At 40.0% G+C, this 19,984-nt stretch overlaps 2 protein-coding genes across 3 annotated transcripts; both read right to left on the reverse strand.

Moving 5' to 3' along the window:
* Positions 1-501: 501 nt before the first annotated feature.
* On the reverse strand, positions 502-7,772 carry c15h5orf24 (chromosome 15 C5orf24 homolog). Of its 2 annotated transcripts, none has more exons than XM_035177685.2 (2): positions 7,525-7,772; positions 502-6,024 (listed from the first exon to the last, which is right to left on the reverse strand). In XM_035177685.2, exon 2 carries the CDS (start codon positions 6,019-6,021, stop codon positions 5,416-5,418), a length of 606 nt encoding a protein of 201 aa, XP_035033576.1. In that variant the 5' UTR covers positions 6,022-6,024; positions 7,525-7,772; the 3' UTR covers positions 502-5,415. The 2 variants fall into 2 exon arrangements, with proteins under 2 accessions (XP_035033576.1, XP_035033575.1); XM_035177684.2 differs by having other exon boundaries at positions 502-6,027.
* Positions 7,773-9,071: 1,299 nt separating this feature from the next.
* ddx46 (DEAD (Asp-Glu-Ala-Asp) box polypeptide 46) lies at positions 9,072-19,558 on the reverse strand. The gene is made up of 23 exons (XM_035178691.2): positions 19,416-19,558; positions 19,012-19,182; positions 18,343-18,465; positions 17,926-18,013; positions 17,665-17,833; positions 17,136-17,404; positions 16,878-16,988; positions 16,603-16,768; positions 15,850-15,970; positions 15,406-15,581; positions 15,151-15,272; positions 14,906-14,984; positions 13,867-13,949; positions 13,514-13,678; positions 13,202-13,364; positions 12,643-12,836; positions 12,278-12,415; positions 11,922-12,071; positions 11,478-11,708; positions 10,935-11,153; positions 10,125-10,269; positions 9,931-10,004; positions 9,072-9,755 (listed from the first exon to the last, which is right to left on the reverse strand). Exons 1-23 carry the CDS (start codon positions 19,430-19,432, stop codon positions 9,708-9,710), a joined length of 3,222 nt encoding a protein of 1,073 aa, XP_035034582.1. The 5' UTR covers positions 19,433-19,558; the 3' UTR covers positions 9,072-9,707.
* Positions 19,559-19,984: the final 426 nt, after the last annotated feature.

The raw sequence follows: 19,984 nt of genomic DNA on the forward strand, positions 1-19,984 counted from the left end.
TTTTTATTCAGTTTCTGTATTATTATTTTAAAATCTTTTTTTTATATTATATCTATATTTTGTAATATTTGTATTTATTTATTTAATTTTTATTTAAATTATTGTTCATTTTTCAAAATGTTCTATATTTTCACGTTTATAAATGTCCTTGTACTTATCAGCTATCGTGTTGTGTAGGGTTATTGTTTGTACCTGATGTAATGTGTAGAATTTGTCAGTTAATAAAGTTTTAAAAACATTACAACACCTCTTATAATGCATCGATTGAAATATTCTTACATAATAAAATGTCTTGATTGTCTTTGATCTTATTGTCTTCAAGAGCAAAGATAATATTTGAATGTGAGGTGCTTTTGTGCTGCTTTTCTTATCCACTTAACTATAGAATACAGAGACTACTGGGGGACTATTTACCTGGAGGTGATTGGTTGTTTTACCACAAATAGCAAGTTTTTAAATGTTTCACTGAGGACAACAATTCAAGAAACATTTTGAACAGACTCTTTTACTTTCAGATTTATTACACAACTTTTGAACATTCCACAGTAATCATGCAGGAATAAAGTAGGAATGATACAAAGCTTCACAGGCCTCTCCAGTCACACACTTGGAATAACTGAGCTTCACATCTTCTCCAACAAAAACCACACTCAAAATGTAATTTACAGACAAGGGACCAGGTCGGGATTTAACACTGAATGTGGTGAGAGAAAAAATATTCACTCAAAAAGTAAAAGTGCTGACTTAACTTGAAATATTATAGCTACAAATGACAAGAAGGTCAATAAATCAACCACTTTACTGAGTCTGTTTTTCATTAATCCACCTTCAATAATCATCCTTCAATCAGGGTCCAGGTCCAAAATGTCAGTGCACTCCACTAAATGAACAAAGTAAAAAAACGGGGAAAACATTTTTTTTAGCAGCATAAAATTGTAACACCTTGTCCACAAATTTAACAAATTATTTTAGATATGAACTTAACAGTGAAACAGATAAAGACCTCGAGAGTTCTTCAAGGTTACACCTGACATGCTGGCCAATACATCAGTCATGACACTGTCATCGTCCTCCCCGTCTTTTACTTTCTGACGACAGCCATTTCTAATCCTATAGTCGTAATAATCCATTTTCACTTCACGCACTTTGATGCTGATCAGATGAGTCCCACTTTCCCTGACATAACCATAAACCAACATTTACAGTATAACTTACAGGTTTTCTTTCATCGAGCTGAAGCTGAAACATGTTTAGGTTTTTTCAATCAATTTTCTCAACTAAATGAACATCAACCACGACTGATCTGAAAAATAAACATTGTAGAATAATAACCTGATATTACCTGAGTTATTACAACAAACATATTGTAAGCATTCAACAACAACAAAATATCCCCCTCATTCACAGAGAGCCAAACAGCTTTTCTGTTCTAGAACGATGTTCTGTTCTAGATTAATTAAAACATGATTCACAATGACATAATAATAAATAATAATATTTTTTAAGAATGCAGATTTACACTGTAACCTTGCAATCTGATAATCAGACTGAAATGCCACTTTGATTCACTGGATCTGATACAAGGACAGAGGACAATGCTACAATCTCAATGGGACGTCACTGAGGAGGAGGGTGGTACAGTTTGCAAATTTGTTGTTACTCAATTAATGTAAATGTTAATTATTTTCACCAAACTCCATCATAAACAAGATCAAGACCTTTATGAGTCTTTGCAGGAAGCTGTGCAGCAGCCTACAACAAAGTAAGCACCATGTCAGAAGTCAATAGAGCTGTAGCTGCTGAAGCAACAGTGGATAAAGTCTATGCTAGACACCCAGTTAGCCAAGAATGAGGACAAAAAGTAAAACATGTTTCAGCTTTTCAGTGAGAAATGCTCATCAGGGTTTCAGGAGCAATTACAACAGAGGGAGATGACTCAGACAGACAAAAGACCTTTTTCACAGCAGACAAGTCTCAAAGTGTAACAAACAACATTGATGATCTATTCAAGTGTTAAGATGTCAGCCTGCACAATACCGAGCAGCTAAATAGAATCAAACCATCATTAACTTTATTATCTATAGCCTGCATGTACCTTTCGATCTGTGTCTAAATATCTGCTGTGAAAAAGGCAGATGTAATTAACAGTGCAGCCAACCAGCATTTTGATCCTATTACTCTTAATGTGTGAATCTAAAAACTATAAAACAAAACACTTAAACTGTAAAAGAAGACACAAACCTCAGGAATATGCGACAGGCAGGCATCACTTCAGCCATAACCTCAACAAGAAATGTTCAGTCAAACATCAAACACGTGGCTACATATGAAATCTATGAAAAGAGACCTTTTTTTTCAATGTAGAATTAAAACAAGGATCTAACTTTATATCGTCAATTTACAATCCATTCAATCAACTGTCCATGAAACAATTACACCTGCGTGTTTCGAGGCTTTAGATGCAGTGATTACTCAAAGCTTTTTGCATTAATCCAAACAATCATACCATCTTTCATGGGACAGTGCTTTTCTCATTTACATTTTATACAGAGGTTTTCATGCTCAGGTTACTTTGTGAGACATTGGAGTATTTTCTTCTATCAAATAAAGTTAGTTAACATCATATTCTTTGGTAGAGGGTGGAAAGAGTGTTTGTATGTGACGTTTCAGTAACCTCTGTTAACACAAACACACGTCAACTAAACAAGTGAGAAAAGGCCTTGTACAACAGTATCAAAATACAACAATAATAAAAAGTGATAGTATCAAAGTTTACACGGTACAATATACATACGACAGGTTATTGCACCAAATTAAATAAATGTCTCCACTCTCTTAATCTGAATTCCCAACATATGAATTATACCAATGCGTGTTCTTCAGGCAAATTGGAAGATCAAACTCCGGAACAAAAACCGACACAGTGGCAAATAGTTTAGATCAAAATCATGTTTGACTGAATGTGACTGACTGTATTTACGATGCAATGAACATGCTGTGAAATACCTGTGAACAGTAAACCAATAAAACTAGTCCATTTCTTCATTTCTGCCTGTGGTCTGTTTCAACAAAAATATTTTCATGTTACAACATTTCAGACAAACATCAGCTTCTGATTCAAGTGCTCTATGAGGCTTTGATTGTGTACTTTATATTGTAAATACCTAATTAAAAAAATCTGATATGAATTTGACCATTAAATTGTATATATTTTTTAAACTGGACAGATTGATTAAAACAATTGATACAATTATTTTACGAGAAACTATGTAAAGTAAAAAACTAATTAAGACACTAAAACACATTAATCTGTACTTGCCAAATTCTTAAACCTTTGATTATTGTTTTCCTGTTCCTGATAATTATGAGTTTTGGCTTGTCGTTCTGGAGAAACAGCGCCCCCTGTCAGCAGATATCCCAGGAAATTCAAACTGGCAGCTCACATTGTAAAAACCCAGTATATAGCAATGGTGTCATTTGTTCACAATAACTTCCTCAGCATTAAATTAATAAATTAAAACATGTGTCATGTGAGTATCAAATAAATTATAATAATATTAAATGTTTCTTCCTTTAGGATATTTTGTGTAAAATCGCTAAACAACTATAAGACAACTTCCATATTAATCATTGTCATTGACACGTTCATGTGACAAAGTTGATTTGGTTAACATTTTTGGGACAAATAATAATTAATATTAATGTAGCACAACTGATTAAATCTTTGGGTGACGACTTTCCTGACAAGACAACGTTACAAAGCATTCACTCTATGTAAAGCAAAGTGCATTTAACGTCACAAAGTCAACACTGACCTGATTATGTTGTTTTCTGTTGTGTAAGTTAAGACTTTACAAAACAGGAAGTCAAAATTTAGTCAGATTTGATTGATAACTACAAAATAAATCTTTTAGAAATGTTGCCAATAGACAATTTAGAACAAAATAAATATTAAATGTTCAAAAATCATCAGGTATTGACAGTTGAGACTGAACATAGGTTTAGATTTTCAGTCTTGATTAGAGGATATGACGTGATATTTTTTGTATATTGAACTGAGCACACTTTTTATTTTGCTGCTTTGGGTTGAAACAAAATCCGACGCAGATGCTTTTGGGAAATATAGTGTAAACAAATAGGGTTTTTGTTATAAAAATGTGTAATTTTGGTTTGTGTAGCAGCACCTAGTCCTTGGTAAGGAGACAAGTGCACTCCAGACAGAACAGTTCTACCAAGAGTCCACTGACAAATCCTCATTTCAACTGTGAATCCACAAGTGAGTCTGGACTTCGAACTGTCTGTGCACCAAAGATGAAATACGACATATTTTACTATTGTGAAGAGCGATCAAGGGACAAACAGGAAATATCAACACTGTTCATTCACAATTACACAAAAACAACTTTTCCAGGGTGACTAATGAGCAGATGAGGCAACCATAGGGCACATTATCTCATCTTAAGCAGGTTGTATTAAAAAGCAGGAGGTCTCTGCATTTTTTGTTTTTATACTTTTGAGTGAAAAAGTTAGTACTGACTTGGATTTTATACAAGAATCTGTGACTTTCAGCTGCTCTGAGAAGACATTTAGTGGCTTGACCTTTAGAGAGTGAACAGTGATGAGTGAGTTTATTAGCAGGAGTATTTGTCTGGGTGTTAAGTTTGAGTGGAAAAGGTTGTATTAACCAGATTTCAGTTTTAAGTGCCTGATTATCTATTGAAGTGCCATTGAGCAACACACTTAACCCCAAACTGTTAAAATTTAACTGATAGACAAAGTATTTGATTGGATTTTACAAATGTGACACAATGGCCAATTAAAGACTGTAAAAACAACATTGCTGCTTGTCCCTCTCCTTAATTATTTCCTATTGTTTGATTAAACAGAAAGAACAAATGTGACTGTCCATCATAAGCTGATATGATATTTAAACTGTAGTATGACGATAACATAAAGTCAATTAGTCCTTGTTTTGTGCTGTAAACATCCCAGAAAGGTTCACACACTTGTGGCTGCAATAAACATTTTAAACTGGATGCTTCAACAATCTGTTGATGTTAAAATGAAAAATAAATAAGAAATGAATTACCACTACAGTTGTTACTAAGATTAAAAGCACCTTGCTCAGTGAACATCTGGAGTTTCTTTTCCCCCCATGATGACAGAAACAGTGTCGAGTGGTTAAACCTTCCGCAGGTTATAGATCTCCAGCAGTAGCACTGTAAAAGTAACAGTGTTATATCAAGTGGCAGGCACACAGATGACACCAACACCAATCATAGAAAATCATCTCGTCTCAGTCACAGCAGACTGGAAAAGATTAAAGTCCCCCCCCCCCCAAACATCTGTAAGGAAACCTGTACACATGCATCTCTTATTCCACTTATGGAGGGGGGGGGGGCAGAAACAGAGCCTTCACTCGTTTGTCGTCTTCTCTTTGCAGGAAGGTTCACAGAGAAGTTCTTTGTGTGGCAGCGGATAGGGGAAAGCCGCCCCGCTGCAGGTGCTACCGTAAGCCAGTTTGTTGAGGCGAGAGAAGCCCTTGATGCTGCCGGGGGGCCGACCGGGGCTGACCTTGTACCCCGCCGCTCTGGTCGTACCCAGTGGCCTCCCAGGGCTCGTCTTGAAACCAGCAGCTCTGGTGGTACCAAGGGGTCGACCCGTGCTGGTTCTGTATCCGGCCAGCTTGGTGGTTCCCAAAGGCCTCCCGCGCCTGCCCGTCTTCCCCGCAGCCTTGCTCTTCTTCTTGGCATCGTCTGGCGCTTGATCAGAGCTTTTAATGCCTGGTACCTTACCCTCGAGCACTTCCTGTCTCTGGCACACCATGGGCTTGTGGCTCTGGGCGGGTAAGACCATGGGCATCAGGGTCATCTGAAGGGACGACGACGAGGGAGGAGGGTAGAACTTGTTGGACTGGGAGGCGCACAGGTCGAAGTGGGAGGCGGGGTGGTGGCCGTCCTCCGCGAGGCACGAGGGCCGGCTGCTCATGCAGAAGTCACTGCTGGTCACTTGGCGCATCATCGTCTGCTGGGAAGTGGAAATCAAGCTGTAAGTGTGTTATTATCGCACATCAAAGAACTACCATCTTTGTGTAGACTCAGTGCTGTTGTGTGGGTTCTCCGATGGTGAAAATCTAAGTTAACTGAAGTCAACAAATTATGAAACATCCTCAACTCTGCAATAAAACATGCAGACAGCAGCATTTTGCATAGAAAATAAAAAGGTAATGTCCCGAGTCTGAGACCGAAATGTGTCCAGAGTTGCCTGAAGAAAGTCTGCTAGTGTTTTTGCTTTGTTGCTGAAAACGTTTTCCTGAATCTCCTGCCCTCAATTCACTCTCACTTCATTGTGCCAGGCAGTGTTTACCTGGCCAGGGATTTGAAACCAATTCTTTATACTTACTTTCTTTAGCTTATTTCAGCTTTTTGAATTTGGACCTATGATTATATGAATATAAATCCATTCATCTGGCAAACTTGTTACGCCCTTTTAAATCTCTTCAAAAAAATGTTTTTATAGGTGTGCTTTCTCAGAACGTCTGAATTCACCTTCAATTTTTTATTAATTGATTTACTTTTAATGTCGATCTGATCATACAGACAGTTTTAATAATTTTATAACGTTTTATTTCTTACTCTTTTTTTCCCTTCAGCCCATGCAGGAGATTATGTTTTCGCCCCTGTCAGTTTGTTGGTTGGTTTGTATGTTTATTTTTAAGCGTAGGGCGTGTTTAGCCATTTTCCAAGCGTGTTTAGGGAACTGATAACTATGAGTGTGTGTGATTTGGTGCAGCTTGATTGAGTTTCAGGGCTGTTGGCAGTATCAGTCAATGTGCTCTGCAGAGTACTATAGTCCTTCATGTATTTGTGCTTCAATGCTGTGTGATCTTCAAATTGCTTTTAACTGTTTCCTATTGTTTTGCATTCAATTCTTCATGTTTAACTTGTGTGTGTGTGTGTTTTGAAATGCCCCATATAAATAAAGTTCCTTATCAATATTATTATAATAAAAAAAAAACAGAAGAATTCAGAAGACAAGTAAATAGTGGAGGATGAAATTCCAAAATCTGCCAACACACAAAAGATGTTTTGACTAAAACCAAATATACATTACACAATACAGTGCTGTTAACTAATGTGAGGGAATAAATCGTTTTTGAAAAGCAAAGTCAGTGTGTTGATGCTGATCAGAGGATGCAGGGAGGAGGTGTGGACTTTAACACACACAAACACACACACACACACTGTCTGTCTGTAGTAACACTCATTCACAAAAGGCATGAACAGGGATTCAGCATCTTTGCGCCCAGACGACAATAAAAACACACACACGCACATGCACACACACACACGCACACACACCTCCTGCCCTGCCTGTCACTTCACCTCCTGTGGAACATTAAAACGTAAAGGCTGCCGCCGGCCTGAATGACGCTTTATATAAAAGAACACATAAGGAAACACAGGGATCATTCATCATCACCACAGTCGGTCTGCAGACGTGTTCGCAGGGAGGTGACTGTACCTCGATTGTTCGCAGATCTGGGAGCAGAAAGGGTTAAAGAGAAAAATGATCTTTCATCCCTCAAAGCGTGAGCGGATCCATTTTCCCCTCAGAAATCTTCCTCCTCTCTCCGCAGGACGTGGGTCCCACAACGTGTAGAACCGGGTGGCCTCAGTGTGATGAAGGTGAAGAGGAGGAGAGACGGTGCAGAGAGACGAAGGTTTTTTTTATTTCCCAGCTCCAGAGGTTTGGATAAGAAACGCAGCCATTTTCCATTAAAAATTAATAAGACGGAGGAGCGCAGTCTGCGCATGCGCACATCAGGGTTTTCCTCCTTCCCCTCCAGAAGCAGCTGTTTTCACTCTGACATCCACTGAGCTGAACATCTGCATCCAACAAACTGCTCCAATCCAACCAACACTGCTTTCTAAAACAGTATTATTGTTCCTATGCTGAGATATAATCCATCTGCACTGCTCACAAAGAGCCTAAAGAATAATAAACACATGAAAGCCTTTTGAATAATTAAGAATGTACAGTATCCAGCGATGGATCCAGGCTATTTCTAAATCGGGGGCCACAATATACACAAAGGGGTCAATTATATGTCCAATATTCATGCACAACTCCTGATTCCAAAAGGTGAAGATTCAAGTGAGGAAATTAGATTTGAAACCTCAAAGTCTTTTTCTAAAAACAGACCTTTAACTCATGGCTTTTACCTGGTTTTTCAGTTTTTCCTCCTTCCATTCAAGAAGCAGTTTGATATCCAAGCACTGGTTTCACTCTGACATCCACTAAACTGATCCCCTGGATCCAAAAAGAGGCTTTAATCCAACAACTGCTTTTAAAAATATATATTATTTGCTTATTGTTCTAATACTGAGCCATAACCCAGCTGCACTGCTTACAGAGACCTTAAACAACTGAAAGCCTATTGAATAATTAAAATGGTGGTAAGAATGTACAGTATCCAGAGACGGATCCATGATTTTTCTTGAAAAGGGGCCATAAAGGGGCCACGATTTACACAGCCGGGCAGTCTCTTGTCAACAGCTGCACACATCAAGTTTACTCTCTATCTGAAACTTAAACATTGGAAATCCAAAGCCCCCTTTACATTACTGTAGTGGAATAGAGAAATGTGTTATTTAAAAATGAAATAGATAGTCATCGAAAATCAACTATTTGGAAATGTATGGGGGGGGGGGGGCTTGAAAAGTGGCTTTTATATTCAATGTTTGTTGGATTTGATTGTTTTTGAGTTTGTTGTTTTGTATTGTTTTTTTTGTCAGAGACAAAGAATGAATGTAAAGGATGATGTCGTGACTTAAGTTCTGCTGATGAAGGATAAAATGCGGGATTACTCGGGTAGAGACATGGCATATGATTATATATGATGCACGTGTTTATTTAGATTTAATATATCCTTCAAATCTTGATCAGAAATGAAAATACTGAGGTTGAGCTTGTTTGTTGAATGTTTGGAGTAAATATGTTTGTTTACTGATTGTTTTGTCGATGTGGGTAATATTGAGAAATTAAAAAAAACATTTAAAAAACTTGACTTCCTTATTAACATCAGGTTTTATTCAGAGAGAAAGTAAAAACATCTTTCATCTGAGTCTTATTTCTTGAGGACAATGGCTGGTATGTGGCTTTTACAAACAAATCCGAACAAAAAAAATTACATTACAAAAAAATCAGTCTTATATTAAAAGACATGTTGTATTTAGCTTGTTGTTGCATCCTGGTGGTCTCATGACACTGAAGGTGAAAACAGCATCACATTTTGGTATTTGTTTGTTCATAAAAAATTACTGGAAACAAAAGCTGCCTTCAGACATGCACTGAGGCCTGGACATTTTCCACAGGGGCTGTATGTGGGAACTCAAACGCAAAGAGTGCGTTGCTCCCGACATTTTCAAAAAATGTTCCTAATGGCCCCGAGATTAAAATGTCTGAGTGAGCCCATGTGAGAATTCAGCAGGAAAGCACCCGGAAAATGTCCTTATCTGGAGTTCATGTCTGAAAACAGCTTTGGGGGGAAACAGATGAAAAATAGAAACACACATACACTGAACTTAATATGCCATTATTAAAAATATAGACTAAAACATTCTTCAACCAATCTGATGAGACAAGATAGAAGACAGGAAACAGTGGAGAAATGGACACTCCTCCAACAAGCCTTGGGTTCTCCCCTACAACACTTTGTATCGGCCTTTGCTCGTCGGCTGGTAGGAATTTTGCTAGAAGGAAAAGAAAAGGTGATGAGAAACATATTTTTATTTACATACAGGGGAACAAACCCCTACATCTTATTTTCCTTCTCTAAAATCCAGCACAAGGAAACAGCTCCTATTTAAGCTGATCAACATGATGTCCATTACTCGTTATTGATTTCAAGCAGCAAAAGATACTTACTAATCTGATGAGTTCTTCCTTGATTAACCGAGTAATCTCTGTTTTCGCTTTCTGCACAGCCAGCTCATTAGCACCTGGAAAACAAACATAACATTAATATACAGTATATGTGGATGAATCAAACACTAGGAATAAATGTAATATTCAAGGGATAGATCAAATTAGGAGTGAGATATTATTTTCCCAACACTTACTCTCAATAGCCAGATAGATCTTGCGTTCTCCCTCCTTTGGCTCTTTGCCTGGAGGGAAATAGGTTCCTCTGATGGTGATGGCAGCTTCGGAGTATTCACCAATCCTCTGCAGAGCTTCTTTAGATGTCACCTTCCACCTGGCCGTCTGGAGAAGAACAGAATAAGGAATATTATATTAAATACTTTTCTTTCTCCATTCGTCCAAGCGGATGATACCAACTACTACACTACTTTAACAACAAGTCTTAGGCTGTAAACTGTTTTATTTCCCTCTCTTGCTGAAAGCTTTGAGCCTGTTTTACTCTGCACGAATGAAACAAATCAGGCTTGTTTGATTTGTTGTCTTACATTCGACCCACATTTTTCTGTCTAAACCCATCCGAGCCCTAGTCTGAGAGAAAACTTTCGCAGCCCGACCTGAACCCGGCAGGCATTCCGTCTTTTTGTGTCAAGCCCAACCCAAACCCAAATATTTAAAATCAGGCTCGGCTCAGATAATCACACTCTGGCATCTGTACACACACCCACCGTCAACACCTGATTTTCACAGTAGCAAGGTGAACTCACTTAACATCAACAAATGATGTGCACCATACAAAATGAATTAAGTCAAAACAAATCTATATTTCCATCACTTATTTCTTGCTCCTGTGCAAGTTGCATGTGAATGGAATTAACTGCAGTTACTTAGGACGTGAACGCCCATACTCCTGTGACATAAAAGCATTGAAATATCCAAAAGCACAGATGAAAACTAGAAGAGAAATGTGTTGAATATTCCGGCAGGGCTCTGCACTGTGTGCTGCTGACCTGAGGGAAGTCGTTGATTTCCAGCTCCTCTTCGTATCTCTTGACCGTCTCGGCCTGTTCAGCCGCCTGCCGCTCCTCCTCCAGCTTCTCCACAGGCGTGTAGTTCAGCTTGGCATTGATCTTCTCTGCCAGCTGCTCCGCGATGGTCTTGGCCGACACAGAGGGCGTCATGATGGTGCCGCCCCGCAGAATGGCGTTCGTGGCCTGTTGCATCACGTCCTGCACAAGAGAAAGAGCTTGTTTGCTATTTTTGATTGGAAAAGAACAAAACATGATACATACAAACTAATGAAATTATATAAAAACTATAAAAGAAAATGGAAAATGAACAAAGAAAAGAAACATTAGATGAAGAGCTTTTGCACATTTTAATTTAAAGTGGAATAAATAAGAACTGTCGTTTTTAATTTTGTATATATTGTTTTATAGTCATCCAGAAAAACAGACTGAAGGAGGAGACCACCGATGGGAAGATTATCAGTGCAATTGTCTATATTGTGATGAAATATTATAGTTATTTTCTTTAGTATCTACTTGACATACCTGAGCCTCGGCTCCCAGGTTTTTCTGAGCGTTGATCTTAAGCGCCAGCCTCTTGGCCATCTCCAGTTTCTGGATGTTTCCAGCAGACGGGGGTCCAGCGCCTGGCATCCCTCCTCCACCGGCGGCTGCAGCGTTGGAAGCTGAGCCTGCAGGACCGGAAGCCGACCCGGGAGCAGACAGGTCCTTTACCCTCTTCTTGGAGTTGAACATACTCTCTATCTGCTCCTCAATCTGAGGACGGGAAAAAGTAAGGGGGACGATTGAGTGGGGTTGGACTTGTTATTGGTTAATCGGTAATTATTATGTACTTATAACGGGGAAGACAGCACACGGATAACAGCTTCAATATGATGCAGAGAAACAGATGAGTCAGACAATTGGTTCCATAAACACATCAATATTTTAAATCATGCAATCAACAATGAAACTGAAAAGGTCACTCACATCCAGCGCTCCGTCCTCGTCATCAGAGTCCTGCAGGCCGAGAGCAGCTTTCTGCAGCTTCTTTCTCTCATTGGCCAGAGCGTGTTCTGTCTCGTCAAACTTGAAGCCTTTTCCTGAGAAGCCACTGCTGCTCTTAATTGTCTTACCCTCCTGTTTGGATAGAAAAATTAATGATGAAAAATAGGAGGGACAAATATCAGGATAATGCTATGAATTTAATGGTCACTTTGATTTTTTAATTTTTATAAGATTGTCACAAATTTCTAGCTCACATACAGTGTTTGAATGTAAGATTGAATGTAGCTTTGTTGCACACACACTCTTAACAGTTCATATTCCTCTTTTCCTCATCTTACCGCTTTCTGTTGGTCTTTGAAGGAGGCCCAGAGCTGCTCCAGCTCTGGTGGGACAGGAGAACTTGAGAGCTCCAACGCTTTGATGATGTCACCAGCATAGCGAACCTGGTCCTGTGTGATGAAGGTGTAAGCGAATCCCTGAGAGAAAGAGCAAGATGTAGAACAAAACATGTCAAGATTTTGATTCAGTTATCTGTCCAGAGATGACATAATCATTATTACATATGTTCTTCTTCATTGCCAAAACCTTGTGCCTACATTGCCCACAATGCAACCACCAGTTAGAGATTCTGTGAGTAGATTTAGCAACTTTTCTCACATTTCTCACTGATTTGTAAAGTTACACCCCCTTTCAGGTGACTGACCTTGTTACCTGCTCTGCCCGTGCGCCCAGCCCTATGGACATAGTCCTCGTAGTGGTTGGGACAATTGTAATTGACCACCAGGATCAGCTGCTTGACGTCCAGGCCTCTGGCTGCCACAGAGGTGGCCACCATGAGGCGACAAGCCCCATTCTTGAAGTCATTGATGATGCTGTCTCTGTCGTACTGGTCAATTCCTACCGAGGAGCCAAGGGAAGGATTAAATGAAAACCTGTAACCTAGACATAACCATGGCAGAAAGCCCCTAAGCCCCATATTACATGTGATTTTCTTTATACACTTCATATAAGATCCTGTGTGTACGTGGCGATGTTTCTAAACACAAACATTTACTTCTCAAGGTTATCAAAGATCAGAAATCAACTGTCGCTAATTCAACTGTTGCAACAGCAGAAACCAAACTGTCTAAATCAGAGTATTCTTCATTCCTTCACATATATTGCAGTTTAATTTCAGTTTGGAATCCTGGAATTCTATCAGAAAATGCTCATTAGATATGCTTAATATATCTAAAAACTAACAAATGTTATCAGTGGCTTACCTCCATGCAGTGACATGCATGGGTACGAGGCTTTCATCAGGTCTTTCAGCAGCGCGTCCGCGTGCTCCTGTTTGTCCACAAAGATAATGACCGAACCCTTCTCCTGGTAGTGACCCAGAATCTCCAGCAGCTTCAGGAACTTCTTGTCCTCATCAATCACCAGCTACAGAAACAAAGAAGGAAGTCAGTGACATGTGAGAGCTTGGATGGGTTACCAGTGTGAATTGAAAAAAAGGACAACAAATAACCAAAAGTTCTATTTCACATAAACCCTTTGCATTTAGACGGAGAGATGAAATGTAGATGTTTTACCACATGTTGTTCCACATCTGAGCAGACGACACTGCGGCCTCCCACCTGGACCTCAAGAGGCTTTATCAGGATCCTACGAGCCAGTGCCTCCATGGCTCTGGGGAAGGTGGCTGAAAACATGACTGTCTGACGGTCTGGGCGCACATTGTCCACGATACGCATCACCTGGCGGAGGACAAAGAAGACACATGGAGGTTTGTGAATTTTGTCAAGTCTTTTTTTGGGCCAACTTAAAAAATATCTGAAACAGTTCCTGCTTTTTTGAGGCCACCAAACATTGACAGTTGCAGCAACAGACAAAAACATTATAGAAAAGCCATGTAGGCCACAGTATAAATATAAAAGAGACCCACCTGCGGCTCGAAGCCCATGTCAAACATCCTGTCTGCTTCATCCAACACCACATATGTAACTCTTCGCAGGTTGGTGACTCGGCCTATACACCAACGGAGAAGGGCACGGAGAAAAAAAAGTTAACTTGAAGAAAAGTCAGTCCTCTTCTTCAGAACACATGAAAGTAATCTAACGAACAGAAATCCTTTTGCTGGATATAGCTACTTCACATTACTTCACAAGAAAACAAGTCATCTTAAGTTCAGCACACTCTTCAGTGGTCTAATTTCAAGTGGCCAGGGTTTTCATTTGATTTGTAATTAACATATATATATATATTTTTTTTTTTTGCTCGTCTCTGGTCTTGCGTACCATCTCATGAGGGACCTAGAAAAGTCAGAAAACAGCCTCAAGATACAATACATGAGATGGAGCCCCATCAAGCATTATCTGCGCCTTTTCACCTACAAGGGAAACATATTACAGATTACCTCGCATGTGTGGAAGCCACAAAAACCCTTTTTACTTTAATAAACATAATGCAGATTTAAAGTGTCAGCAAATACAAGAGTTACTACCGTCTGAAAACATTTCCCGCATTCATTCACAGCTTTATATGAATAGTCAGAGCTTCACAGGGCTCTACAATGATCGTTATTCCCAGAAAACACCTTAAATACTTAAACAACAACACTGTAGAACCCTGGTTGAGCATTCAGACTATTCTCATTTCAAATAATAAATTCCCTATATCCATATTACGACACAGATATCATATAATGGTCATCCTGGCTTGGAGACTGAAGAACCATGGCGGCAGCACCAGGTTCACCTACCTGTACTTGCCCTGATCTTCAGGACACAGCAAAGTCTTGGCTGATTCCAGAGGTGGTCAAATAGTGCAACAGTTTAGTAAGTGGTAGTGATGTGGATCATTATGTGCTTCATCATATTGTAACATTAATTCCATGCAAGATAATTAACAAAATGTTCACAAGGCATCAAAAGGTGCTTGTTTGCGTCAACTTCCCATCAGAATAAAAAAGTATATGAACTTACCGCTGTTGGCCCCCAACATGTCAATCATTCTTCCTGGTGTACACACAATGATCTCAGCTCCTCTCTTCAGCTCAGCAATCTGCAAACCAACAACAAATGACATTATTAATATCATGTTCAGACGGTTTGTCTTTATAAATGACAGTGTACTGCTGCATAAATGTAAAAGCACAAAAAGTCAAGTAAAAGCACAGCAGGATGCAGTGTTTGGGGCAAAGAAGTGAATTTGCTCAGAATAAGTTTACCTGTTCGCTGATACCAGTGCCTCCATAAACACACACCACCCTGAGCCCCAGCGACTTGGAGAACTTCTTACACTCCTTGGTGATCTGCAGAGCCAACTCTCTGGTCGGAGTCATGATTATAGCTTCAGGAGGGGGAGGAAAGGAGGTGAGAAAATGTTTTAAATTGAGCAATCGTTTTCCACCATATTTAATAACTGTGACGGAAAATATTTGCCAAGTATATTATCAAAAGTAAAATTGACTTGAATGACTTACTGATGGGTCCCTCAGACTCTTCCAGGGGCCTCTGGTCCATTATATGTCGGAACATGGGCAACAGGAAGGCTATGGTTTTCCCACTGCCGGTCTTAGCGATGCCAATGAGGTCTCGGCCGGACATGATGGCAGGGATGGCCTGGGACTGGATGGGGGTGGGTTTGTCGTAGCTGTGCCTAGGTACATTTGGGAGAAAGAAATTAACACAAATACAAACTGTTGGTGGCGATTCATAAAGAATCAAGTGTCATTTTAAATCTGAATAATCATGTGATACGAGTAGTTTTTTTTTAAACGGAAGCTACTCATTGTACATTAACAGAAATCTGTGCTCAGGCCGTTTACAAACAAGATGACGGCCCAACTATCTTTGACTGAATGTGATCACCATTGATATTGCCCCCAGAATGTTACCTCACAACAGTCACCACAAGTCAGACTTACTTCTTCATAGCATGAAGGATCTTCATTGATATCCCACACTGCACCCAGGTCTTGATGGGTTTGGGGCAGCCCTTCCCTTTAACAACAATGCCTTCCAGGTCCAACCTGTAAGTGTTCACATCTGTAGAGACAAAAAAAACAGAAAGGCGTTATATAGACCATGAGGGATTGGATGAAGACAAATACACGTGTATAATCTGACAAAGGAGCAGTTAACCTTCTCAAGGAATAAGTATTTGCTAGTTTAACAGCCTGATAAACTGGTGGGCATGTTAAGCTGCTTTCAGACATGCACTGAACTCCGCAGATTCTCTGTATTTTCTCCAGAGGAGGTGAATGTGGGAACGCAAATGTCCGAGTGAGAGGCTCCAGATTATCTGCGGACTTTCTCCGCCTGGCCTCCTGGTATAAAGTCCATAGAAAGTGACGCTTCTAACGCGTGACAGACACAAAAATGAAAAAACAAACAAAAAGAAAACAAATATCTCACGCTGGGTACACTCCAGACCCAGTTTTCCGGACTTTACCCGCAGGTCATGTCGGAAAATGGATTCATTGTACACTCAGCAGAAGCTGTCCTATGGCTGTATAAGTCTAAAATTGTATTTGTATTATAATGATGTTAGATGCAGCCTAACAATATAAATATGGGATATACAATAGGGTAGGGGATATGTGGCAGTTTTCAATTTAATCTCTGTGATGGGATCCAAACTGAAAGGATGATTGATTCCCATTTTCCCGTTTACCGACCTTCTTGAGTCATCTTGGCCAACTCAGGCACCTCCACATAGAAGTTTTTACGGTACGACTCGTACTGGATCTTCCCGTGGTCAACAGGCTCCAGGACTTTCCTTTGTTTGGTCTGGAACCCCGTCAGAGCTGTTTGCAGATCCACCTCCTCCTCCTCTGATGAGTACTGTCAAACACAACCATAGAAAAATCATTCTCACAACAGAAATACAGGTTTAATTACTGTTCATGTGACATCCTTACCAAAAAAATCATTAACTGTGGGAAAAAATTACCTCCATGGCATCCTGGTCATTCTCCATCAGCTCACCCTTCTTCTTGTGAGTGTGAGGTCCTTTCTTGGTTTTCATAACAGTCATCACCTTAGATATGGATATCGCTCCTTTCTGTTGAGGATGAAAAAACACACAATCATTATTTGACAAAACAGCAAAGGAAAACATCCATGAAGAAAACTTCTGAATGCTGGGAGACAAACTGATGTTGACGTAGGACACTGGACAATAAAAATTACACATCCCTCTCACACTCACCTGATCATTTCCCTTCACTCCTCCCATGTTGAATTTCTTCACCTCCTGCTTCACCTCCTCCATGTAGGCGTCCAGAGGATCAATGTCGTCCTCCTCTTCCTGCTGCTCCATAGGAATCTCCTTCTCTTCCTCTTCCTCCTCCTCCTCCTCTGCCTCCACCTCCTCCTCTTTCTTCTCCTCCTTTATCTCTATCTCTTTTTTCTCCCCTTTCCCTTCTCCATCGTCATCATCGTCTCCCTCCATAGGCGCTGAGCCTTCCTCGTCATCGTCTGAAATGAAGAGTCAATCATTAGAGCTCTGCAGCACTAAAGCTAAGGTCTGTATTGATCAAGTGATCAATTAACTGATGAAAGTAGATTAAAACATTATAACTTCTTTTATTTAACTTCTTCAAACACAATTACCAAACTTTTACTGGATACATAATGCTTTCATAATGTAAAATAACAGGTTACATGTTGTTGTTGATAATAACTAGCACATGATTACTGATAAGTATTGCAGGTTATTTTAAACTGTGCTTCTTCACCTTCATCATCCTCGAGGCTCCACTTCTTTCCCTGCTTCATCTCCTCCAGTTCTTTCTTGATCTCTCCGATGCTTTCGATTGCCTTCTGCCTCTGCTCTATTCTCCACTTCTCCACCCGCTCCTTCCTCTTCCTCATCTCCTCCTCCAGCTTGTTCTGGTCAAAGTCTTGCTGCACAGACACAAAAGAAAGATCTGTAACATTTTCCTTCCAGTATGTGGTGACATTTTACTGACTGAAAGAACTGAAGCTACAGAACTTACGTCCTCAACCTTTTCATCCTCTTTCTCCTCTTTAACCTTTTTCTTTTCAGATAAAGGGTCAACGTTTTCCTCCTCCTTGCCCCTTGATCTGCATGGAAGATAACAACAAAAGAGAGTTACACAAACTGTAGTGAATGTGACCCCCACGCCGAGACAGTAACTATTTAGAACCATTTAGGGTTATTGTTTGGCTTCATTTTGAGAAATCCTACCCCTAGTGACTAAGACCACTTCAACTAAAATTTAAGGACAAGTCATCGACATTTTCTGGTTACATTAACTAAACATTCTTTATCTGATATGAACATTTTAAAATGTATGACCCTGGGCGACAGTGTGTACTACTGGATTGTGAATGCTGCACAAATGTATCCTGAAGATTCTATGGGCTTTTGGTTAGTTAATGTCATGTCTCACTTTTCATCTGTTCTTCTGCTCTTGTTGGGGCTGCCAGATCTGGACCTCCGGGCTCTGCTCCTGCTGCCTGACCTCCTTCTTTCTCTGCTTCTGGACCTCCTCCTTTCTCTGCTCCTTGATCGCCTGAACAACAAGTACAAACATATGACATAAAGACAAAAATGACCGGAGGGAAAATAGTCTCTTTCTCAAGAATAACTGATACGTCATTATCTCAAGTGAATTCAAACAAGTGCATGCAAACAAATTCAAACTCTCCCCAAATAAACTACAGTTATTTTAATGCCATGTTTTGTGGTAACACCAATTCAGCCAGTGAAAACCCAACAAAAAACACATTTAATTAAACCATCTTTAAACAGTGAGTGAGGGAGTAAAGTTTTGTTATGTCACAGCTACAACAAACAAATTATTAAGTATTAAAGGGGCCAAGAAACAATGATTCTCATCAAAGTCTCCTCTTCAGTCTTATCTGGATCTTGTGGTAGTTCACAGCTCAGAAAAACTGCATTTACGATGCTGGTATCATACAAAGTGTGATCAAAGATCTCATCCCAGATAAAAGGGACTAAATAAAATACAACAGTGACCTGCCTTATAAATTGTAAATTCAACTATAAACAAATGTAGTGTTTAATCGTAGACCACATAAGGACATAGAACACCCACCTAGCTCGCTTCCTGTCTCTGGACCGGGTCCTGCGGCGGTCCTTGCTCCGGGACCTCTCCCTCCGGCTCCGGTCTCGGTCCCGGTCCTCCTTCTTGGAGCGTTTGTCCGGAGAGCGGCTCTTCGAGCGGCTGCCTGAGCGTCCCCGAGACGCTGAGCGCTTCCTGTAGTGTCTGAGGAGCAAACAGCAGAGAACTCACGTCGGCTGCAGAGTGTCGACCGGAGGCTACACGTTCAACAACTTTTTTTTAATTCATATTCCACAGCTGTGTGAGACCAAATGTTGTCGGGAGGCGCACTAACACACCGACGCCTCAGCTAGCATGCTAACGTTAGCCATGGGAATGAAACCAGCTCAAGCAGCGACAGAAGGGAACACAGAATGAAGCGGATCTTTGGGACTTACCTCGACTCGCGTCCCATCGCTGTTCCACCGAGTTAGGTCTGGTACAAAAATGAAATCAGATCATGGATTGTGACGAACGACGGACGGTGAATGGTTGTTTGTGCCGTTGATCCTGCGCGTAAGAAAACTGCGACACATAAGTGCGACAGTTTAAATTACAAACTTAACAACGGCGTGCGCCCCCGCGCGTCGGGAGGTCAGAGCGGCGAGTAGACGTCATTCGCCCTGAATTACACAGTTGATGCCAAAATGAATCAATGATGAAATCTGTGAATCAACAGGTGTAAACTCATGCATGTGGGAACAGTAACAGTCTGATGATTCATGTGGTTTGTAAAAAAATAAACAAACCAGATGCTCTGAATTTTTTAAGATAAAATAAACAATTCCATTAACTATTAATTTAGACAATTGTTTGACAATAAGATAAGATAAGATAAAATAATCCTTTATTAGTCCCGAAGTGGGGAAATTTGCAATATTACAACAGCAAGAGTGAAAAATAGGCATCAGTAAGAAATAATAAGTAGCATGCAATACCCAAGTGTAAGGATAATAATACTTAAGTG

Source organism: Hippoglossus stenolepis, chromosome 15, assembly GCF_022539355.2.
Source record: "Hippoglossus stenolepis isolate QCI-W04-F060 chromosome 15, HSTE1.2, whole genome shotgun sequence".
In the NCBI taxonomy this organism is placed as follows: Eukaryota; Metazoa; Chordata; class Actinopteri; order Pleuronectiformes; family Pleuronectidae; genus Hippoglossus; species Hippoglossus stenolepis.

Coding starts and splice junctions, on each gene's coding strand:
- c15h5orf24 (XM_035177685.2), bottom strand. CDS start 6,021: ATGATGCGCCAAGTGACCAGCAGTGACTTCTGCATGAGCAGCCGGCCC.
- ddx46 (XM_035178691.2), bottom strand. Junction 18,014..18,342: donor AGCAGAAGAACAGATGAAAA/GTGAGACATGAC, acceptor TCTTCCATGCAG/ATCAAGGGGCAAGGAGGAGG. Junction 15,273..15,405: donor AGAGTCTGAGGGACCCATCA/GTAAGTCATTCA, acceptor CCCCTCCTGAAG/CTATAATCATGACTCCGACC.